A 20438-nucleotide genomic window follows, 5' to 3' on the forward strand; every position below is an offset into this window, starting at 1 on the left:
GTAACTTTATTTTAACAGCCTGTGTGCATGAGGGCTTATAGTCACCAGCCAATCATGTAGTATTCTTGCCAGCCAAGCCCCTCCTATCTGCCTCAGTATAGGATGCACGTGTCCCATAGGTACGGCGTGACGTCACTCGCCGCGCCCGCTGTCGTCGTACAGTACACCTTCCCTGCTCGCTCCCACATCGAACATATGACTTAGACGGCTCGCTCGCCCCGCCCTCTCCTCTCAGTTGACAGCTGCCGCTGTGACGGGCACGCCTTTTCCGGTTGTGGGCGGAGCCCGGGAGAGTCGCTGGAGACATCGCCATTGTAGGCGGGCACCGCTGGGTGACGGGACCGGGAAGGAGCCGCAGGCCGCCGCCGCCTCATCGGATAGCTCGCTCGGGACCGGCTCCGGGGCAGCGTGACCATGGCCGTGGATGGCAGCAAGTTCAACCATCTGTCCCTCACTCAGCTCAATGAGCTGCTGGAGGATGACGCCAAGCTGGGGCAGATGGCCCAGGAGATGGACGAGGTAGGTGGCGGCTGAGGGCACCAATAAGGGCTGTGGCCTCTCCTCTGTATTAACCAGCATTGTCACCGCTAAGTTGGGAGCTTATTTATGTTTGGTATAGTGGGAGGGGTACACCTGGTGTCAAGGTTTTCCTGCTCCCCCTATTGGGGAGATTCACCCTCTACACTGGGGGGTGCAAAATATTGGTGTTGTCACCAGGACAGGAGGTGAGGGGAAATCTTCTAATGGGGACAGCTGTTTGTTTATAGCGTGGGTGCTCAACCTGTGGCCCTCCAGCTGTTGCTGAACTACAAATCCCATCATGCCTATGCCTTTGGGAGTCACGGTTGTAACTCTCAGCGGCTTGCAATGACTCATGGGACTTGTAGTTCCTCAATAGCTGGAGGTCCACAGGTTGAGCATCCATGGTTTATAGGAGTGAGCCCGGAGGTCTTCAGATCCTAGCCCTGACCCATGTGAGGGAGAGCGCCCGGACGTTGTCACTATACTGGGCCAATCACAAGTGCCCGAGGTGTTCCCCACCCCACGTATATTCATGGTCCTTGTCTGCATGTGGCTGTGGGGAGTGCCCCGAGCGCTTTTGATTGGTCCAGTGACAGCGTCCTGGCGGTCTCGCTCACGTGGGATCTGAACACACACAAGCTCTTGCCTACTGCTACAGAGCAGGGAGATTGCGCAGGTTTGGAACGCTCTGTGAAGTTTCCCCTAACTTCCTGTTTTGTCGCTAGAACAGGAAGCGAAGGAAAATCGCACTAGTGCTACGCAGACAGCTATAAGACATGACCTGACTGGTTTTAACCCTTCCCTACACTATCCAAAACAACATTTTGTATCTTCATAGTTTTTAAAATTCCCCTCATCCGTGTAATTTGTTGTGTCCACAGATCACATTTGTGTTGTACTTTTTGTTCATATAATGTGTGTGTAAACGTTCTGGAAAAACTGACGTGTGTACTGTAAATGCTGTTGAAACGAGTAGAATAGGTCATTGTAGGGATTGCGTCCTCCTTCCTGCATACAGTTATGAGGCAATGCATGGCGGATTTTACATCATTATTACTACTTTCGAGCACAGGGATGTGGCTGATCCTCCTGGTCTGTTATGTGATAGTGTTTTATATTTATCATCTTTCTATTTTTTTAATTTTTTTTTATTTGAGAGAGTGAAGTGTTTTAGTGCCTGTTCACACCAGCATTTTGGCCTGACAGTGTGTAGATGTGAGAAAATCAGCAGGGGGTCCTAGCGAATAGCAATGGGAGACAGCCCCATTGAAAGCAAAATGACGCCACTCAATTTCCTGCAAGTGATTGGCCCTGGACACAGACAGGCAGCAATCAACACATGACCTAGATTAGTGGTCGCCAACCTTTTGGACCACCAAACTCTCAAGTTTGAATACCGCGAACCAGTAACATGAATTTTACATGCCTTATACACACAATGCGCCGCCTCTCTGCCCCCCTTCCCCTGGATCACACTGCTGCCTTATACACACGCAATGCTTTGGCTCTCTGCCCCCCTTCCTCTGGATCACACTGCTACCTTATACACACACAATGCACTGGCTCTCTGCCCCCCTTCCCCTGGATCACACTGCTACCTTATACACACACAATGCACTGGCTCTCTGCCCCCCTTCCCCTGGATCACACTGCTGCCTTATACACACACAATGCTCCTGGCTTTCTGCCCCCCTTCCGCTGGATCACACTGCTGCCTTATACACACACAATGCTCCTGGCTTTCTGCCCCCCTTCCGCTGGATCACACTGCTGCCTTATACACACACAATGCTCTGGCTCTCTGCCCCCCTTCCCCTGGATCACACTGCTGCCTTATACACACACAATGCTCTGGCTCTGTGCCCCATTCCCTTGGATCACACTGCTGCCTTATACACATACAATGCTCTGGCTCTCAGCCCCCCCCCCCCCCCCGGATCTCACTGCTGCCTTATACACACAATTCTCCTGCTCTATGCCCCCAATCCCCTGGATCACACTGCTGCTTTATACACACAATGCTCCGCCTCTCTGCCCCCTTCCCCTGGATCACTCTGCTGCCTTATACACACACACAGTGCTCTGGCTCTCTGCCCCACCCTCCCCTGGATCGCAATGCTGCCTTATACACACAATGCTCCGCCTCTCTGCCCCCCATATTGTCTGTGCCAGCCCTTCTTAGAGTCTGCTCCATTCAGCGGGTGAGCGTGGATTCAGTGCGCAGGAGCCTGCCGCCATCTTGTATCACATGAGGGAATAGGGTAGTGAGGTGTGTTGGTCTCCACCTTATGTAGTGGGTACAGGACTCTGCTCTGTAAGGGTGACGTACCCTGCTTGGTGCCCATAGACGGGTGCGGTTGTTGCTTTCTGAATCAAGTCCCCATTGCATGCAGTGAATGCGCAGTGGGCCCTCTCCCCCTTGGGGCCTGTGTGCGCTATACACATTAGGAATACACCAGTGCCTTTCTTCCTCTATCCAAAACTAAAATAACGTTTTTATATTAGAATATATTTGGGCCATTTCACACCTGAATGTGCACATTCCCGTATAGTCCTACGTGTTTCTGTGCCTTGTAGTTTTGACAGCCCATTCATTTTGAATAAGCTACAAAACAGACTGGAATAGGGAAAATTAAGTGCAAGCACTACTTTTTCAGGACACAGCACACTAATCCGGTACTATGCCATTTAGTGGCTGCAAATGCTGCATTTCTTGAGATGCGTTTGGTATGCCATTAACAATTCACTGGCACCTGCATTTCGCACATGGGGGGCGCCTTCACCTCCAGTGCGGGAAACCCGCACAGAGCGCACCTTGCCCGCACTGCGTTTTGGTGTGGGTAGGTCTTTATTGTACTTTTGATATTTTTCTCTGTGTATACATTCAGACTAAGCCATCAGGCAAAGTGACGGGTTGGGAAAGGCTGTAACTACTCGGGGTGCTTACCGAAATTCCATTCTATTTAGATGGATAATTTTTTTTTTTTTATTAACTGCGGAAGCCTCCCTGGCAGTTAGTTTGTCCTGTCCCCTGCCAACTGTTACTTTCATGAGACAGTTAGTACACAGACATGGAAAGAATATATAAAAAAAGACATGTGATACTTAAAGAAGGAAGCAATATACTGATTACTATCACTAAACTGTAAACCACTTCCACTTGGGGATGTCTGCTGAGGGAGCCGAGTGTTTGTAGACATACAATGGTTCCTTGATCAGAATAAAGCAGGTGTATACATGGAATGTGGATGCAAGGGTCCCCCCCCGCTGCTCTATTGTGGTCTGACAGGAGGGGCTCCCCCTCTCTTCAGAATACACTGATCAGTGCTGCAGCCATTGGCTGAATTCATCGAAAGCTGGCTTTCCATTAGGACCTTTCATCAGAAGTCGGTCATTAGACTGGCTTCTGTTGAACAGACAGGGGTACGCATAGACCAAAATTCAGTACAACCGAATATCTGTATCAGCTTAACTGGCTGGATTGGATGAATAGCTTCTTGCTCTTTGATTGTGGGCTACAGCACTATATTTAATGAAGGTTCATTTGGACTGAGTGCTTGTTCCTAATTTGTTGATATGGCCATAAGAATAGGAGGGGGAGAGGGGGAATTATTGTTGAATCAAGCTGTTTAGTTTGTATTGGCTTGAGTCCGTGTCATATCACAGGCAAGCTTTATTCTCTGAACGAAGATATACAGTGTTCTTCCCCTTCCAAGCTTTATTCTCTGAACGAAGATATACAGTGTTCTTCCCCTTCTAAGCTTTATTCTCTGAACGAAGATATACAGTCTTCTTCTCCCTCCCAAGCTTTATTCTCTGAACGAAGATATACAGTGTTCTTCCCCTTCTAAGCTTTATTCTCTGAACGAAGATATACAGTCTTCTTCTCCCTCCCAAGCTTTATTCTCTGAACGAAGATATACAGTGTTCTTCCCCTTCCAAGCTTTATTCTCTGAATGAAGATATACAGTCTTCTTCTCCCTCCCAAGCTTTATTCTCTGAACGAAGATATACAGTGTTCTTCCCCTTCCAAGCTTTATTCTCTGAATGAAGATATACAGTCTTCTTCTCCCTCCCAAGCTTTATTCTCTGAACGAAGATATACAGTGTTCTTCCCCTTCCAAGCTTTATTCTCTGAACGAAGATATACAGTCTTCTTCTCCCTCCCAAGCTTTATTCTCTGAACGAAGATATACAGTGTTCTTCCCCTTCCAAGCTTTATTCTCTGAACGAAGATATACAGTGTTCTTCCCCTTCCAAGCTTTATTCTCTGAACGAAGATATACAGTGTTCTTCCCCTTCCAAGCTTTATTCTCTGAACGAAGATATACAGTGTTCTTCCCCTTCCAAGCTTTATTCTCTGAACGAAGATATACAGTGTTCTTCCCATTCCAAGCTTTATTCTCTGAACGAAGATATACAGTGTTCTTCCCATTCCAAGCTTTATTCTCTGAACGAAGATATACAGTGTTCTTCCCATTCCAAGCTTTATTCTCTGAACGAAGATATACAGTGTTCTTCCCCTTCTAAGCTTTATTCTCTGAACGAAGATATACAGTGTTCTTCCCCTTCCAAGCTTTATTCTCTGAACGAAGATATACAGTCTTCTTCTCCCTCCCAAGCTTTATTCTCTGAACGAAGATATACAGTGTTCTTCCCCTTCCAAGCTTTATTCTCTGAACGAAGATATACAGTGTTCTTCCCCTTCCAAGCTTTATTCTCTGAACGAAGATATACAGTGTTCTTCCCCTTCCAAGCTTTATTCTCTGAACGAAGATATACAGTGTTCTTCCCATTCCAAGCTTTATTCTCTGAACGAAGATATACAGTGTTCTTCCCATTCCAAGCTTTATTCTCTGAACGAAGATATACAGTGTTCTTCCCATTCCAAGCTTTATTCTCTGAACGAAGATATACAGTGTTCTTCCCCTTCTAAGCTTTATTCTCTGAACGAAGATATACAGTGTTCTTCCCCTTCCAAGCTTTATTCTCTGAACGAAGATATACAGTCTTCTTCTCCCTCCCAAGCTTTATTCTCTGAACGAAGATATACAGTGTTCTTCCCCTTCCAAGCTTTATTCTCTGAACGAAGATATACAGTGTTCTTCCCATTCCAAGCTTTATTCTCTGAACGAAGATATACATTGTTCTTCCCCTTCTAAGCTTTATTCTCTGAACGAAGATATACAGTGTTCTTCCCCTTCCAAGCTTTATTCTCTGAACGAAGATATACAGTGTTCTTCCCCTTCCAAGCTTTATTCTCTGAATGAAGATATACAGTCTTCTTCTCCCTCCCAAGCTTTATTCTCTGAACGAAGATATACAGTGTTCTTCCCCTTCCAAGCTTTATTCTCTGAACGAAGATATACAGTCTTCTTCTCCCTCCCAAGCTTTATTCTCTGAACGAAGATATACAGTGTTCTTCCCCTTCCAAGCTTTATTCTCTGAACGAAGATATACAGTGTTCTTCCCATTCCAAGCTTTATTCTCTGAACGAAGATATACATTGTTCTTCCCCTTCTAAGCTTTATTCTCTGAACGAAGATATACAGTGTTCTTCCCCTTCCAAGCTTTATTCTCTGAACGAAGATATACAGTGTTCTTCCCCTTTTTAAACTTTATTCTCTGAACGAAGATATACAGTCTTCTTCTCCCTCCCAAGCTTTATTCTCTGAACGAAGATATACATTGTTCTTCCCCTTCTAAGCTTTATTCTCTGAACGAAGATATACAGTGTTCTTCCCCTTCCAAGCTTTATTCTCTGAACGAAGATATACAGTGTTCTTCCCCTTTTAAACTTTATTCTCTGAACGAAGATATACAGTGTTCTTCCCCTTCCAAGCTTTATTCTCTGAACGAAGATATACAGTGTTCTTCCCCTTCCAAGCTTTATTCTCTGAACGAAGATATACAGTGTTCTTCCCCTTCCAAGCTTTATTCTCTGAACGAAGATATACAGTGTTCTTCCCATTCCAAGCTTTATTCTCTGAACGAAGATATAGTCTTCTTCCCCCTCCCAAGCCTTATTCTCTGCTGCAGGCTCAACAGACTTTTTGTTTCATTTTTTTTTTTTTTTTTTTTTTTTTGAGAGAGCTTTTTGGCCATACTTCTTCTGTGGGTCACTTGTTTTTGTCTCCTGAGATCTGTATTCATCCCACAGCAGGCTAAAGTGGGCTGTCGGGTGACGTCACAGTGCCTCTCCAGGCTATGGGAGAATCCCGACTATGTTGTTGGGATCCACCCAGCTGCCTTAAAGACAGCAGGCTTCAGCTCTAATGCAGACTGTTACTGGAGAATTTGGTTACAGGCTGGTTGATGAGTTGAGCTGGGAATTTTCTTTGGCTTCGTTTTGCATGCGTTGCCCTTCCATGTGTTCCTTGCTGCGCAGGCCAGTTATAGGTGGGGGCAGTGGCCATTTGCTTGCCATAAATAAAGAAATATTGCATTGCATTTTACAGAAAATTACAGCAGCTGCAGATTAAAAAGGAAAGTCGCATTTTGTATATGCTATATTAGTTTGTATTTTGCTATCCCCCCCCCCCCCCCACACACACAAAAGTGGAGTTGCGTTTAGAGTCAGGTTCACATCATTGCATCTGCAATTTCCTGGGTTTTTTTATTGTGCGTTTTTGATGCATGTTGTGGATTTTTTAAATTATTTTTTTATTTTTTTTGCCAATGTTATTCAAATAAAGTAGAGGTTGATATGGGGTTAAGACTTGCTTCTTTTATGCGTTTTTTGTGCACTGCCATTGAAATCTTTGGAGAAAACGTTGCACCAAAAATTCACCATACCATTTTTTTTTTTTTTTGTTTGTTTTTTTTCTCTAACACACACCTATGCACATAGAATGCATTAAGATAAACGCCTTTACAATCACTTTTTGTTATGTTGAACTATGATTCCTCCTGTATTGATTTGTATTGTAAGTGTACTGTCTGCCCTCATGTTGTAAAGCGCTGCGTAAACTGTTGGCGCTATATAATCCCGTTTAATAATATGCCATGGGGTACTTAATAAATAAAACAAAAAATAAAAAAATAAAACAAAAAGAAGCAGCGCTGTAAATCAAATATGTGATAATAAAATCACAAGTGTTGAATAGTGATAAATAAAGTTCATGAACAATCAAGTGACATAATAAAGTTCAATCAATGGAGGAAGTCTTCAAAGGTGCAATAGATGAAACCGGACAACTGAGTTCCTTATTTGACAAATACAGATGGGACTAGATAGACCTTCACCACACCACAGTGTTATGAATAAAATGGGCGCTTACCAAATGGCAAGCTTAAAAAAGCTTGTGACCTTAACCCGGTCGGGGCCTTTCCTGAGATGGGAACACCGTTAGACAACTCCTCAGACCGTGGATGGCTCGCTATCCTCCACATAAGGATACCAGGATGCAGAGAATACTATACTCCTAACTTGGAGTTGTTCTCACAAACAATGCCCCAAAAAAAAGAAAGGAAGGAAGAGCAACATAGCGTAATCCTGGATGGATATTTATTTAAAAGACATTAGAAATACACTTACAGTTTGTTGAATAAAAACAGCATAGACAGCCGGCCGGCTAGCACGAACACCCGTCCTACAGACGGTGGATATGGCACGTCAGCACGCCCAAATAAATGTTGGCTTTCCTCTGGCTCCCAGTCCTTTAGATACTGAGTGCTGGTTAACACTAGCGCTATGCCGGACATTGCATGTGATTTGCATCGCATTGCTGTGCAGATCACATGCAATTTGATTTCAGCCATACAAACTCTGTAGCTGAAATCGCATCGCATTGGCACCAAAATGGTGCAGGATCTTTTTCCTTTTTGGTCTTCACTGGAATCGGATCGCATGGGTGCCCCCAGAGGCCAATCGGGTTCTCAATTCTGTGTTTCTAGGACAGTTTAGAAAATTTAAAGTGAGAATCCATTTGCTTGCTATAAACCAGTAAGTTTCATACATTTACTGTCCTGAAGCCCAGTGACAGTTGTAAGCAGCATTCATTGCTGACTTTTGGGAATGCAAAAAGTACTTGGAGTATTTATAATTCCTTAAAATCACACCAGCCACTCAGAGCCTAGTCTTGCATAGAAGACCACATTACTTTAGGATAGGCCCAGTCACCCTTCAATATTGAGTATCCCTCATGTCATTAGCTCAAAAGAGCATTGAATATATAATCAATCACATATTCTGTGAGTACTTATTTGGAGGGTGGTATTGACCTCTATCAATGGTTAAATGAATACAAGATCTCTCCATATGAGTACTAAAATGGATAAGGATGTTCCTCACTTCGTGATGCTGATATATTCCCCTTTAAAATTGTTTGATACTGAATAGACAGTATGTGGTCTATCATTGATCAGCCCCCGCATGGTCCTTAGTTTACCACTAAATGAAAGTTCATATCAGAGAAATTCTTTCATGTTTGACAGCCTTGGGTTGCCTACACTCAACCATCCAGATTTGATCCTAAGGTTCTCTCGATTTTAATATGTCTCTGCCCCCTACCCCGTGGACTCCCCTTCTTTCCTTTCATTTTCCTGGTCTTCTACCCCTCACTCTCTCCTTTTTTTTTTTTTTTTTTTTTTTTTTTTCCTCTTGGTTCTTTTCCTATTTTTCATTTTTAGCTCAGGCCACCAGGCACCATACCTAGGTGGGGATGGTTACAAGCTTTACTTCTAGCATAATATACTTATCGATTATATGGTTTGATAGCAAGCTGCACTCAAAACTCTAAGGACGTTTTTACCTATATTTGGTGCAGCCTGTCCTAGACTACCGAGGTTCTGTTAGCAATCTTCTAAATGTTATGTATGACCGTTCTTGCAATCTCTAGGACTTGAGCATATCTACTTCATTCTGTTTTCTTTTTTCGTATTATATGTTTATTTGTGATGCGACCATCAACGTGATGAGCTGTTTTATTGAAATTATTATTAATAAAACCCTTTGTACAAGAAAGTTCATATCGGAGCAAAAAGTTCAATGCTATCAGCAGACATTTCCAATGGCTCACGGAACTCCATGAACGATTCTCACTTATTTATGTATGGAGAGATTCATCCAGGTTTTTGGTGGGTAACATACTGACTAACCAGACATACAGTTCAACATCGGTCACCACAGAGTGTGGCAGGTCACTGAATGTGACTCGTGTCTGATTGTGTGTGGGTTGAGAGACTCCAGGTCAGTAGATGTAGGACATTCCTAGAGTCCTGTCCACCTCAGCAGCTTATGATCTACAACGCCCACCCGAAAGTCGGCAGCCCTCAGACACAACTCCGGTCTCCTCCTGTCCGCTCAGACTTCCGCACATGCATAGTCAGTGTTCCGCTCCGTACTCAGCTGCGATGGTCCCTGGCTCTCATTGAGCCTCACTGTGCATTAGCAAGAGACTGTTGTGTCCCATGTGGAGTGTGCCATGGGATGCACACAGGCCACACACAAGCCACATTCAGTGACCTGCCACACTCTGGGCTGACCTATGTTGAACTATGTCTGGCTAGTCAGTATGTTACCCACCCAGGATCTGGATGAATCTCTCCATACATAAGTGAGAATGGTATATGGAGTTCCGAATACTATTGGAAATGTCTGATGATAGCATTGAACTTGTTGCTCTGATATGAACTTCCATTGGGTGGTAAACTAAGGAACAACTAGGTCAGCACAGAGTGATTTATTTATTTTTTTTAATTTAAAATTCCTTATTGTCAAAAATATATCAATCTCTTTATTGATGAGTGTTGACCCCTTTACAGGCAGAATATAGTAAATGCGGCTCATTGTGAAGAGCTTTGGTGCATCCTAGCCCTCATAAATAAAGTGCAATTAGTATATTTTGGACTGGGGATGTTACCCAGATGGGGACTGGGGAGAAATTTTATTTGGGTGAAATCATTCCATTTTATGCAGATATTTGTTGAGGTTAACTTGTCTTAGAAATCACATCTATTAAATTGTTTTGTACATATACATTGCTTGTGGTTTCTGGTGGTCGTGTAACTGCTTTTATAAATGCTTTAGGCCCCTTTCACATAAGCTGTCTCAGATCCGCCTGTCTATTTTTCAGGCGGATCCGAGCGGTCCACCCATTGACTCCTATGGGCAGGCAGATGTCAGCGGAGATGTGTCCGCAGACGCCCGTTGCCATCCGATCTGCTAAAAACAGACGTATGGCGCTACAAAAACTCAAGACCTTCCTCTTCTAGAACCTGACGACACTAAACGCATTTAGCGCCTTGAGGCGATTCAGTTCGCATTTGCAGCGCTTTACAAATTTTTCATTCATTCATACGTTCAGCCATCCGTCTGGCGGATCGGATGAAAACGGACATGCTGTCTGTTTTCGTTCGATCTCCCCATAGAAATCAGCGGGGCTCTGACAGGTCCCTCCCCGCTCAGTGAGCAGAGATGGACCTGTCATCCGCCGGCTCAGTAGACATCAACAGATCGATCTCCCGCTGAGCTGGCGGACTCCACTGAGTGGATCTGCCTCGTGTGAAAGGGGCCCCCATTCCTGTGTTGTCAGACCATGAAGTCACATATAATAGAAATCTATATAAATGCATGTGAGATGCACAGGTATGTACTTGTGTTTAATAAACGCAGTTGTAGGAGCCAGACTTGTGAGTATATACCCTCAAAGTGCACCTGCTGCCAGACTATGGATATTAACAAGCTGTAAAATAGCTTTACAACCAGTCATTCCTCCCCTCTCTTGCTGGGTGCAGCATGAAGGTGTTCATTCTCGGTGATCACAACAAATATGGAAGAAGCACAGAAGGGGATCGCCGGAGAGGCAAAAATCATTGGATGAGCAGAGGGCCAAGAAAGGCACTGTCACTTTAAAGAGACACTGCCATTTTCACCAGCCTATGGATAAAAGCACCTGCTCAGTTTCTATTTTTGGAGGTTAGAAGGCTGAAGGACTGCTGAGTGACTGCTGGAATGGGGGACCAGGTGAGCTGAGCATATGACAGAGCTTAGTAGTTTTAAAGGCTCAAGATTTTTTTTACCTTCATGCATTTTATGCAAGAAGCTAAAGAAACTTTCTGTGTGCAGTGGCTACCCCATTCCCCCTAATACTCACCTGAGCTCCCTCTCGATCCAGCGATAAGCACGAGAGCTAGGTTTCTCCCGGGTCTCTCAATCCTCATTGGCTCAGACATGAGCGGGAGCCATTGGCTTCTGCTACTGTCAATCATAGACAATGAGGATGGGGTGGGGCTGTCTTAGGGATGCATAAAGCGGGGCTTGGGAGCGAGCACGCACCAGTGCCCCCAGAGCAAGCGGCTTGCTATTGGGGGGCACTGGTTGACGAGGAGTAGCCAGGAGTGCTGGGAATGACCCAAAAAGAGGAAGATAGGCGCTGCTCTGTTCAAAACCACTGCCCAGAAAAAGGGGGTGAAGAGCTGAAGTTACAATCTGCAGACTTTTGTATGGAAATTAAAGGGAAGGGAGCACCCCCCTTCTTTCCCTGTTCACACAGGACCAGTGCTGAGGCTGTCAGTCGGTGCCAGCCCCTCCCCTGTCACCCTTTTTTTTTTTTTTTTTTTTTTTTTTTCTTGTGTCAGGAAAACTTGTCAGAAGTAATTCATGCTGACAAAGGAAGGAAGCAGCAGACAGAAATTACACTTGGTGCTCTTAAATAAGACAAGAACACACTATAGCGGGATATGCTTTGTTCATATTTTATGTTTGAGGTCTACAACCACTTTAAAGCAGAACTATACCCAGCTGTTCTCCAGCGTTGTGTTCCCCTGGAGCTCCCTGGCAACTTCAGGGGTATCAATCCCGTATTTAATTGGCAGGCCCGATAAAATCATACACTGAGTTGCATGGACAGGCAGGTAAGGGAACTTGAGACCCCATTCACACAGGGGCAACATGACTTGCAGGTCGCCTCAGCGAGACGACCTGCAAACGACTTCCGCGGCGACTTGCAAAACGACTTCTGTATAGAAGTTTATGCAAGTCGCCCCAAGTCGCCCCCAAAGTCGTACAGGAACCTTTTTCTAAGTCGGAGCGACTTGCGTCGCTCCGATTAGAACGGTTCCATTGTACAGAACGGGAGGCGACTTGTCAGGCGACTAGGTCGCCTGACAAGTCGTCCCTGTGTGAATGGGCTCTTAATGCAGAGGAGACATGGTTTGTCTCTTCTGCATTAAATATCTTCTCTGTCCACATATTTTTTTTTATTTTTATTTTTTTTATTAAAGTTCCACTTCAAGAGAGAAGGACTTTAGTGCATCTGCCTTGAATTTTGAGAATTAATTACCCCACAGTGCCTAAAGCGCTGTGGATAAAGTTCAGTGGGCGAAAAGAAGACTAAAGTAGTAAATACCAGCATGCCTATACAGGAAGTCTTCGAGTTACGAACACAATAGGGACTGTAGGTTTGTTTGTAAGTCGCAACACTGCATTCGTAAGTGTAACGTCTGTCTGTGCGTGGATGTGGGATGCTCAGACGCTTGTTATGTTATCTGGGGCTCTTCTGGCCATGCAGTACATGTAGTACTGCAGTATGGGATGTGTCCGGAGGTATCCAGGACCAGCGTGGAGCACAAGTGGCCGACATTTGAGGCCGTTCGTAAGTAGGAGGTGTTCGTAACTCGGGGACTGCCTGTAGTCTGGCCACAGGTTCACGTAAGGTCATGAACTCCCACTCCTCTCTCCTGCTTTTCAAAGATGTTTTGAGTTGAGTTTACAGGTTTTTGATTGCCAGTACAGTTTCTTGCCTCAGAGTTATTGTAGAAGAAGGTAACATAAAACTGCTCGACTGGTCAGAAGGTGTTTGGATGCACTGTAACTCTGAATGATCTCAGAAGCCTATCAAACTGAACTCTGATATGAGCTGAATAAATCCGAAAGCAAGTTCAGCTATTCTAGTAGGTCTTTCCTGACATTTTCTTATGCAGCGTGCACACAAGCGGACTTTGCTACCGGACTGGTCTGATGGACCGTGTGTGGGCTTCATCGGACCTTCAGCGGACTTTTCCAGTTGAAAATCTGACGGACTTTAGATTTGAAACATTCATCAAATCTTTCTGACGGACTCGAGTCCGGTCGAAAAATCCGCCCGTCTGTATGCTAGTCCGACGGACAAAAACCAATGCTAGGGCAGCTACTGGCTATCAACTTCCTTATTTTAGTCCGGTCGTACGTCATCCTGTACAAATCCGTCGGACTTTGGTGTGATCGTGTGTAGGCAAGTCCGTTCGGTCAAAAGTCTGACGAAAGTCCGCCGGAATGGCTGTCGGACTTTTGTTGCCGAAAAGTCCGCTCGTGTGTACGCGGCCTTATTCGCATCCTACAGTAAAAGCCATGGTCTGCAGAGAGCTTCCAAAGCATCAGAGGGATCTCATTGTTGAAAGGTATCCGTCAGGAGAAGGGTTCAAAAGAATTTCCAAGGCATTAGATATACCATGGAACACAGTGAAGACAGTCATCAAGTGGAGAAAATATGGCACAACAGTGACATTACCAAGAACTGGACGTCCATCCAAAATTGATGAGAAGAAAACAGGTCAGGGAGGCTGCCAAGAGGCCTACAGCAACATTAAAGGAGCTGCAGGAATATCTGGCAAGTACTGGCTGTGTGGTACATGTGACAACAATCTCCCACATTCTTCATATGTCTGGGCTATGGAGTAGAGTGGCAAGACAGAAGCCTTTTCTTACGAAGAAAAACATCCAAGCCCGGCTAAATTTACCAAAAACACATCAGAAGTCTCCCAAAAGCATGTGGGAAAATGTGTTATGGTCTGATGAAACCAAGGTTGAACGTTTTGGCGCGAAAATACTGCACATCACCAAAAGAACACCATGCCCACAGTGAAGCATGGTGGTGGCAGCATCATGCTTTGGGGCTGTTTTTCTTCATCTGGAACAGGGGCCTTAGGCTGGGTTCACACTGGTCCGACAAACGCTCCGACATTGGGAGCTCATGTCGCATGACGTGTGAAATTTAATGTTTCCCTATGGGAGCCGTCCTAACTGGTCCGACACAAGTCGTTCCGACTTTAGAAATGCTCCCTGTACTACTTTGGTCCGACTTTGATCCTACTTCAGCCTATTGACTATCATTGAAGTCGGATCAAAGTCGGATTGCCGTCTTGCATGATCCGACTTTGGCACGCGACTTGTGCTCAGATGTTCTTGAGGGGGAACTCCGCGCCAAATTTTAAATAAAAAACCGGCATGGGTTCCCCCTCCAAGAGCATACCAGGCCCTTGGGTCTGGTATGGATCTTGAGGGGAACCCCCTACGCCGATAAAAGCGGCGTGGGGGTCCCCCCCAATCCATACCAGACCCTTATCCGAGCAAGCAGCCCGGCCGGACAGGAATGGGGGTGGGGACGAGCGAGCGCCCCCCCCCCTCCTGAACCGTACCAGGCCGCATGCCCTCAACATGGGGGGTTGGTGCTTTGGGGGAGGGGGCGCGCTGCGGCCCCCCACCCCAAAGCACCTTGTCCCCATGTTGATGAGGACAAGGGCCTCTTCCCGACAACCCTGGCCGTTGGTTGTCGGGGTCTGCGGGCGGGGGCTTATCGGAATCCGGGAACCCCCTTTAATAAGGGAGCCCCCAGATCCCGGCCCCCCACCCTATGTGAATGAGTATGGGGTACAGCGTACCCCTACCCATTCACCTAGGAAAAGTGTCAATTTAAAAAAAAACACTACACAGATTTTTAAAGCATTTTATTAGACAGCTCCGGGGGTCTTCTTCCGACTTCGGGGGTCTCTCCGGTTCTTCTCCACGCTCTCCGGATCTTCTGCCGGGCTCCTCCGCTCTCTTCTGCTCTTTTGCCGCTCTTTTGCTAAAGCGGAGGAGCCTGGTCTTCAATCTTCTGCCTTCTGCCTTCTGCCCTCTTCTCCTGATGTTGACACGACGCTCTCCCCGGCTGGAATGCTCTCTGTGCGCTCTGCTCTGACTTATATAGGCGGTGACCCCGCCCCCTTATGCCGTCACAGTCCCTGGGCATGCTGGGACTGTGACGGCATAAGGGGGCGTGGTCATCGGGTGATGACCACGCCCCCTAAAACGTCACAGTCCCAGCATGCCCAGGGACTGTGACGGCATAAGGGGGCGGGGTCACCGCCTATATAAGTCAGAGCAGAGCGCACAGAGAGCATTCTAGCCGGGGAGAGCGTCGTGTCAACATCAGGAGAAGAGGGCAGAAGGCAGAAGATTGAAGACCAGGCTCCTCCGCTTTAGCAAAAGAGCGGCAAAAGAGCAGAAGAGAGCGGAGGAGCCCGGCAGAAGATCCGGAGAGCGTGGAGAAGAACCGGAGAGACCCCCGAAGTCGGAAGAAGACCCCCGGAGCTGTCTAATAAAATGCTTTAAAAATCTGTGTAGTGTTTTTTTTTAAATTGACACTTTTTTCCTAGGTGAATGGGTAGGGGTACGCTGTACCCCATACTCATTCACATAGGGTGGGGGGCCGGGATCTGGGGGCTCCCTTATTAAAGGGGGCTCCCGGATTCCGATAAGCCCCCCGCCCGCAGACCCCGACAACCAACGGCCAGGGTTGTCGGGAAGAGGCCCTTGTCCTCATCAACATGGGGACAAGGTGCTTTGGGGTGGGGGGGCCGCAGCGCGCCCCCCTCCCCCAAGGCACCACCCCCCATGTTGAGGGCATGCGGCCTGGTACGGTTCAGGAGGGGGGGGGGCGCTCGCTCGTCCCCACCCCCATTCCTGTCCGGCCGGGCTGCGTGCTCGGATAAGGGTCTGGTATGGATTGGGGGCGACCCCCCACGCCGTTTTTTCGGCGTAGGGGGTTCCCCTCAAGGTCCATACCAGACCCAAGGGCCTGGTATGCCTCTGGAGGGGGAACCCATGCCGGTTTTTTATTTAAAATTTGGCGCGGAGTTCCCCCCTAAAGATTCATACCAAACACAGTGCCGGCATTGGCGGGGATCCAAGTCGGATCCCCGTTCATTGAAAGTCGGACACATGCCGGCTTCATGTCGCAGGGCAAAGTCGGATCCAAAGTAGGACGGCTGTCGTGTCGCACCAGTGTGAACCCAGCCTTAGTCAAGGTAGAGGGAATTATGAACAGTTCCAAATACCGGTAAATATTGACACAAAACCTTCATGTTCAGCTTTCTAGCAGAAGCCTGAACTTCATCTTTCAGCATGACAACGACCCAAAGCATACTTCCAAATCAACAAAGGAATGGCTTCACCAGAAGAAGAATAACGTTTTGGAACGTTCCAGCCAGAGCCACCCCCATTGAAAGTCTGTGGGGTGATCTGAGGAGGGCTGTGCACAGGAGATGCCCTCGCAATCTGACAGGTTTGGAGTCTTTTTGCAAAGAATGGTGAGCAAATATTGCCACGTCAAGATGTGCCATGCTGATAGACTCATATCCAAAAAGACTGAGTGCTGTAATAAAATCAAAAAGTGCTTCAACAAACTATTTAAGGGTGTGCACACTTATGCAACTATATATATATATATATATATATATATATATATATATATATATATATATATATATATATATATTTAAAAAAATTTTTTTTTTTTTTTTTTACTTCCCTGCACCTAAAAGATATCAGTTTGTTCAACCTACTTGTACAGTTTACAGGTCACATTAAAGGTGGGAAAAGTTATGAAATGATCTTTGTCTAATTTTTTTTACATCACAGAAACATGACATTTTATCATATATATATATATATATATATATATATATATATATATATATATATATATATATATATATATATATATATATATATATATATATATATGGCAGTTGAAGGGTTTGTGAAAGTTTTGCTCAGCAGATATTTCAGTGAACACACATTTAACACAATGCATAAATTACAAATATGTTCTGTCTCTGCGGGAGTTCTTCATTTCTTTTGGAGCTTTATGTGTTTGTGATTACCTAGTGACCGGTTTCTGTGTTACCAAGTGTCAGGTGTAAGTGATCTTTCCTCAGCTATGACGTTAGACAGCTGAGGCAACCAACTTGTTTAACCTGAGTTGATTTCCTGTTTTAAAGAAAGATCACATGATCTGCTTGGCGTGCTTTAAGTCATCTGCTAGCACAGTCTTGGGCAAACCCTTCTGTAATGAGTATGAGTTCTGGTCTTCCATGCCATTACTGGAACAGGCTTGTTCCTGTTCTGTGCTTTTAATGACCTTTTGTTACATTGCTTCCTCATTTTGCTTTTTCATGATACGCCATTACCTTTTTGTTCTGTAAAAATAAATGTCATTATCTATAGTAATCAAAAGATGAGACTACGCTGTTTCCAGTCTTTCTCAATGAGGGATGATGTGCCTGTTTTCTACAGCATAGAACCACCACACTATGTACAGAAAGTGGATGTGAACGAGGACAGGTCACCCTATTTCTGGACTGAGAAGGCTCAAGATTCATCAGCCAGTACTGAGGATTAGAGAGTGAGAGGCATGAGGATAACTAGTGACCCTAAAGCTCTGTACACAGATGGAAATGTATTCTGCTTACTGGGGACCAACCAAATTTGGATCTGTGTGTAGTCCTCTGTTAAACGGAAGCAGCTCTTTAGGTCGGCTTCTGTCGAATGGGACTGCTGGAAAACCTACTTTCATCAACAGCTTGGTGCAAATTGGCTGCAGCGCTGATCAGTGTATTCTGACAAGGGAGAGTTCCTGCTGTCAGAATACAATATTGCAGTCGGGGAGGGGAGGGGGTGATACTTGCACCCGTGTACCTAATTTAAGGTTGTAGTTGCCATTGCCCCTTCTCATGGCTCTAGATGTGCTAGAACTGTAGCTTCTGTCATCTGCCCCCTCATCTTTTGCTTTACCGGGGTATGTCTTGTCTGTGTAATTCTACAAGTCAAATAATTGTCTCGTTAGTCATTCTCCATTGTCTCTTGATTTGATTGTAGCCGTATTAGTGCAATTGTGACTGAGGAAATTGAGTACTGTCCGTGGTACTTTTTTTATTTGCACTAACATACAATTTTTCAGGACAAGCTTTCGGGTATGTCCCTGGACCTTGAAGAAGGGGACATGCCTCGAAAGCCTGTCCTGAAAAATTGTATGTTAGTGCAAATAAAAAAAGTATCACGGACAGTACTCAATTTTCTCCATTGTCTCTAGAATTGTACTTTCGTTATGTACCACACTATCTCTGTTCTCCGACAATGCCCAGCCTTTTGCAGTGGTCCCAGCATGCCACTTTGGGCTTCTCACATCTAGCAGGCTTTGTTTAGAGGTCGACCGATATATCGGCCGATATTTGGCTTTTTTTACTTAATCGGCATCGGCCGATTGTGCTAATAAAAAAAGCCGATTATAACTTCAGCGGGACTTGCAAATGACTTCTGTAATAGAAGTCAATTGCAAGTTGTCTGAAGTTTTCTTCTCTCCTCCTCTGGGCAGCCTGCCAAATCTGATAAGAAGATACATTTGTATCTCTTCGGGTTCTCTGTGTGTAGAAGTTCTCAGTTTAACCATTTAAAGACTAAATCTTTTTTGACATTTGTTGCTTACAAGTAAAAATTCTGTATTTTCTGCTAGAAAATCACTTGGAACCCCCAAACATTATATATATTTTTTTAGCAGAGACCCTAGGCAATAAAATAGCGGTTGTTGCAATATTTTATGTCACGCGGTATTTGTGCAGCGGTCTTTCAAACGCAATTTTTTAAAATAAAATACACTAATTAAAAAAAAAAATAAGCAGTAAAGTTAGCCCATTTTTTTTCGTCCAAAAGTTTTGGTTACATGTTTTTGTGTATTTAATATTTAAGATATAGTTATTTTTTTTTTTTTTTATCTAAATTTTACATACAAGTGAACTGATTGGAGGTTTGTTTTGTTCAATAAATGTTTAAATGTAAAAAATTTTCTGCATCACTTATTACTTAAGGTTGCTTTTACACTGGAGAGGGCAGGCGTTGACGGTAAAACGCTGTTAGTTTTAGCGGCACTTTACCGTCATTTTAGCGGCGCTATTCGGCTGCTAGCAGGGCGCTTATAACCCAGCTAGCGGCCGAGGAAGGGGTTAAATGCGCCCCTGAAGTGCTGCTGCCGAAACGCTTTGCAGCCACTTCGGCAGCGGTGCGCATTCATTTCAATGGGCAGGAGTGGTGGAGGAGCAGTATACACCACTCCAAAGACATCCTGCCAGCGCATCGCCTCAGTGTGAAAGCACTCGGGATATCACACTGAGACTGTAGGGAAGCCGTTTTACAGGCACTTTACAGGCGCTATTTTTAGCCCAAAAGCGCCTAAAAAAACGCCCCAGTGTGAAAGGAGTCTAACTGTTAGATTTTATGAGATGAAGGGGGGAAAAAAAAAGAAAAAAAAAAATCGGCCTAATATATCGGCCCAAAAAAATCGGCATCACATATCGGCCCAAAAAAATCGGCATCACATATCGGCCATCGGCCACCGCGATTTCTAAATATCGGCATCGGCCAGAGAAAAACCCATATCGGTCGACCTCTAGCTTTGTTGCCCCACTGAAAAACAATTTTCAGTGGAACGCTTTTCGGCAGGCATTTGACAGGCGGTGGGGAGGTGATATGACTCCTCATCACCTACTGTCTTTTGGTACAATCCTTTTTATTATTGCACGCAGAAATGACAAGACAACTGATCACCCACGCGGGAGGTACACAACATATATCAACAGATATCTTGTGCAACTAAACATTTTTTGATAATACAAAACATCAACTGGATGACCTTGCGTTTAGGAGCTGTAGGTCTGCATGAGATGCCTAAGCCTGAGGGCCTAGGGTCATACCATGAGGAAGCAGAAGGGGTGAACCAGCAAAGCCGATCACCACAGGAGCGGATAAAAAAAAAAGAGGGGAAAAAAAGCAAAGGGGGAGAAGACTCCCGAAAAGGAGAAGATGGGAAATAGAAGGAAGGGGGGAGGGTAGGGAGAAGGGT

At 45.3% G+C, this 20438-nt stretch overlaps 1 protein-coding gene across 1 annotated transcript in view; it reads left to right on the forward strand.

The window, feature by feature from the left end:
• Positions 1–213: 213 nt before the first annotated feature.
• VPS37B (VPS37B subunit of ESCRT-I) overlaps positions 214–20438 on the forward strand; it is a 48750-nt gene continuing 28525 nt past the window's right edge. Inside the window, exon 1 of the mRNA XM_073627475.1 lies at positions 214–519. Within this exon, the coding sequence (XP_073483576.1) occupies positions 415–519 (105 nt within the window). The 5' untranslated portion in view covers positions 214–414. The remainder of the gene's footprint in view (positions 520–20438) is intronic.

Source organism: Aquarana catesbeiana, linkage group LG01 (assembly GCF_042186555.1).
Source record: "Aquarana catesbeiana isolate 2022-GZ linkage group LG01, ASM4218655v1, whole genome shotgun sequence".
In the NCBI taxonomy this organism is placed as follows: Eukaryota; Metazoa; Chordata; class Amphibia; order Anura; family Ranidae; genus Aquarana; species Aquarana catesbeiana.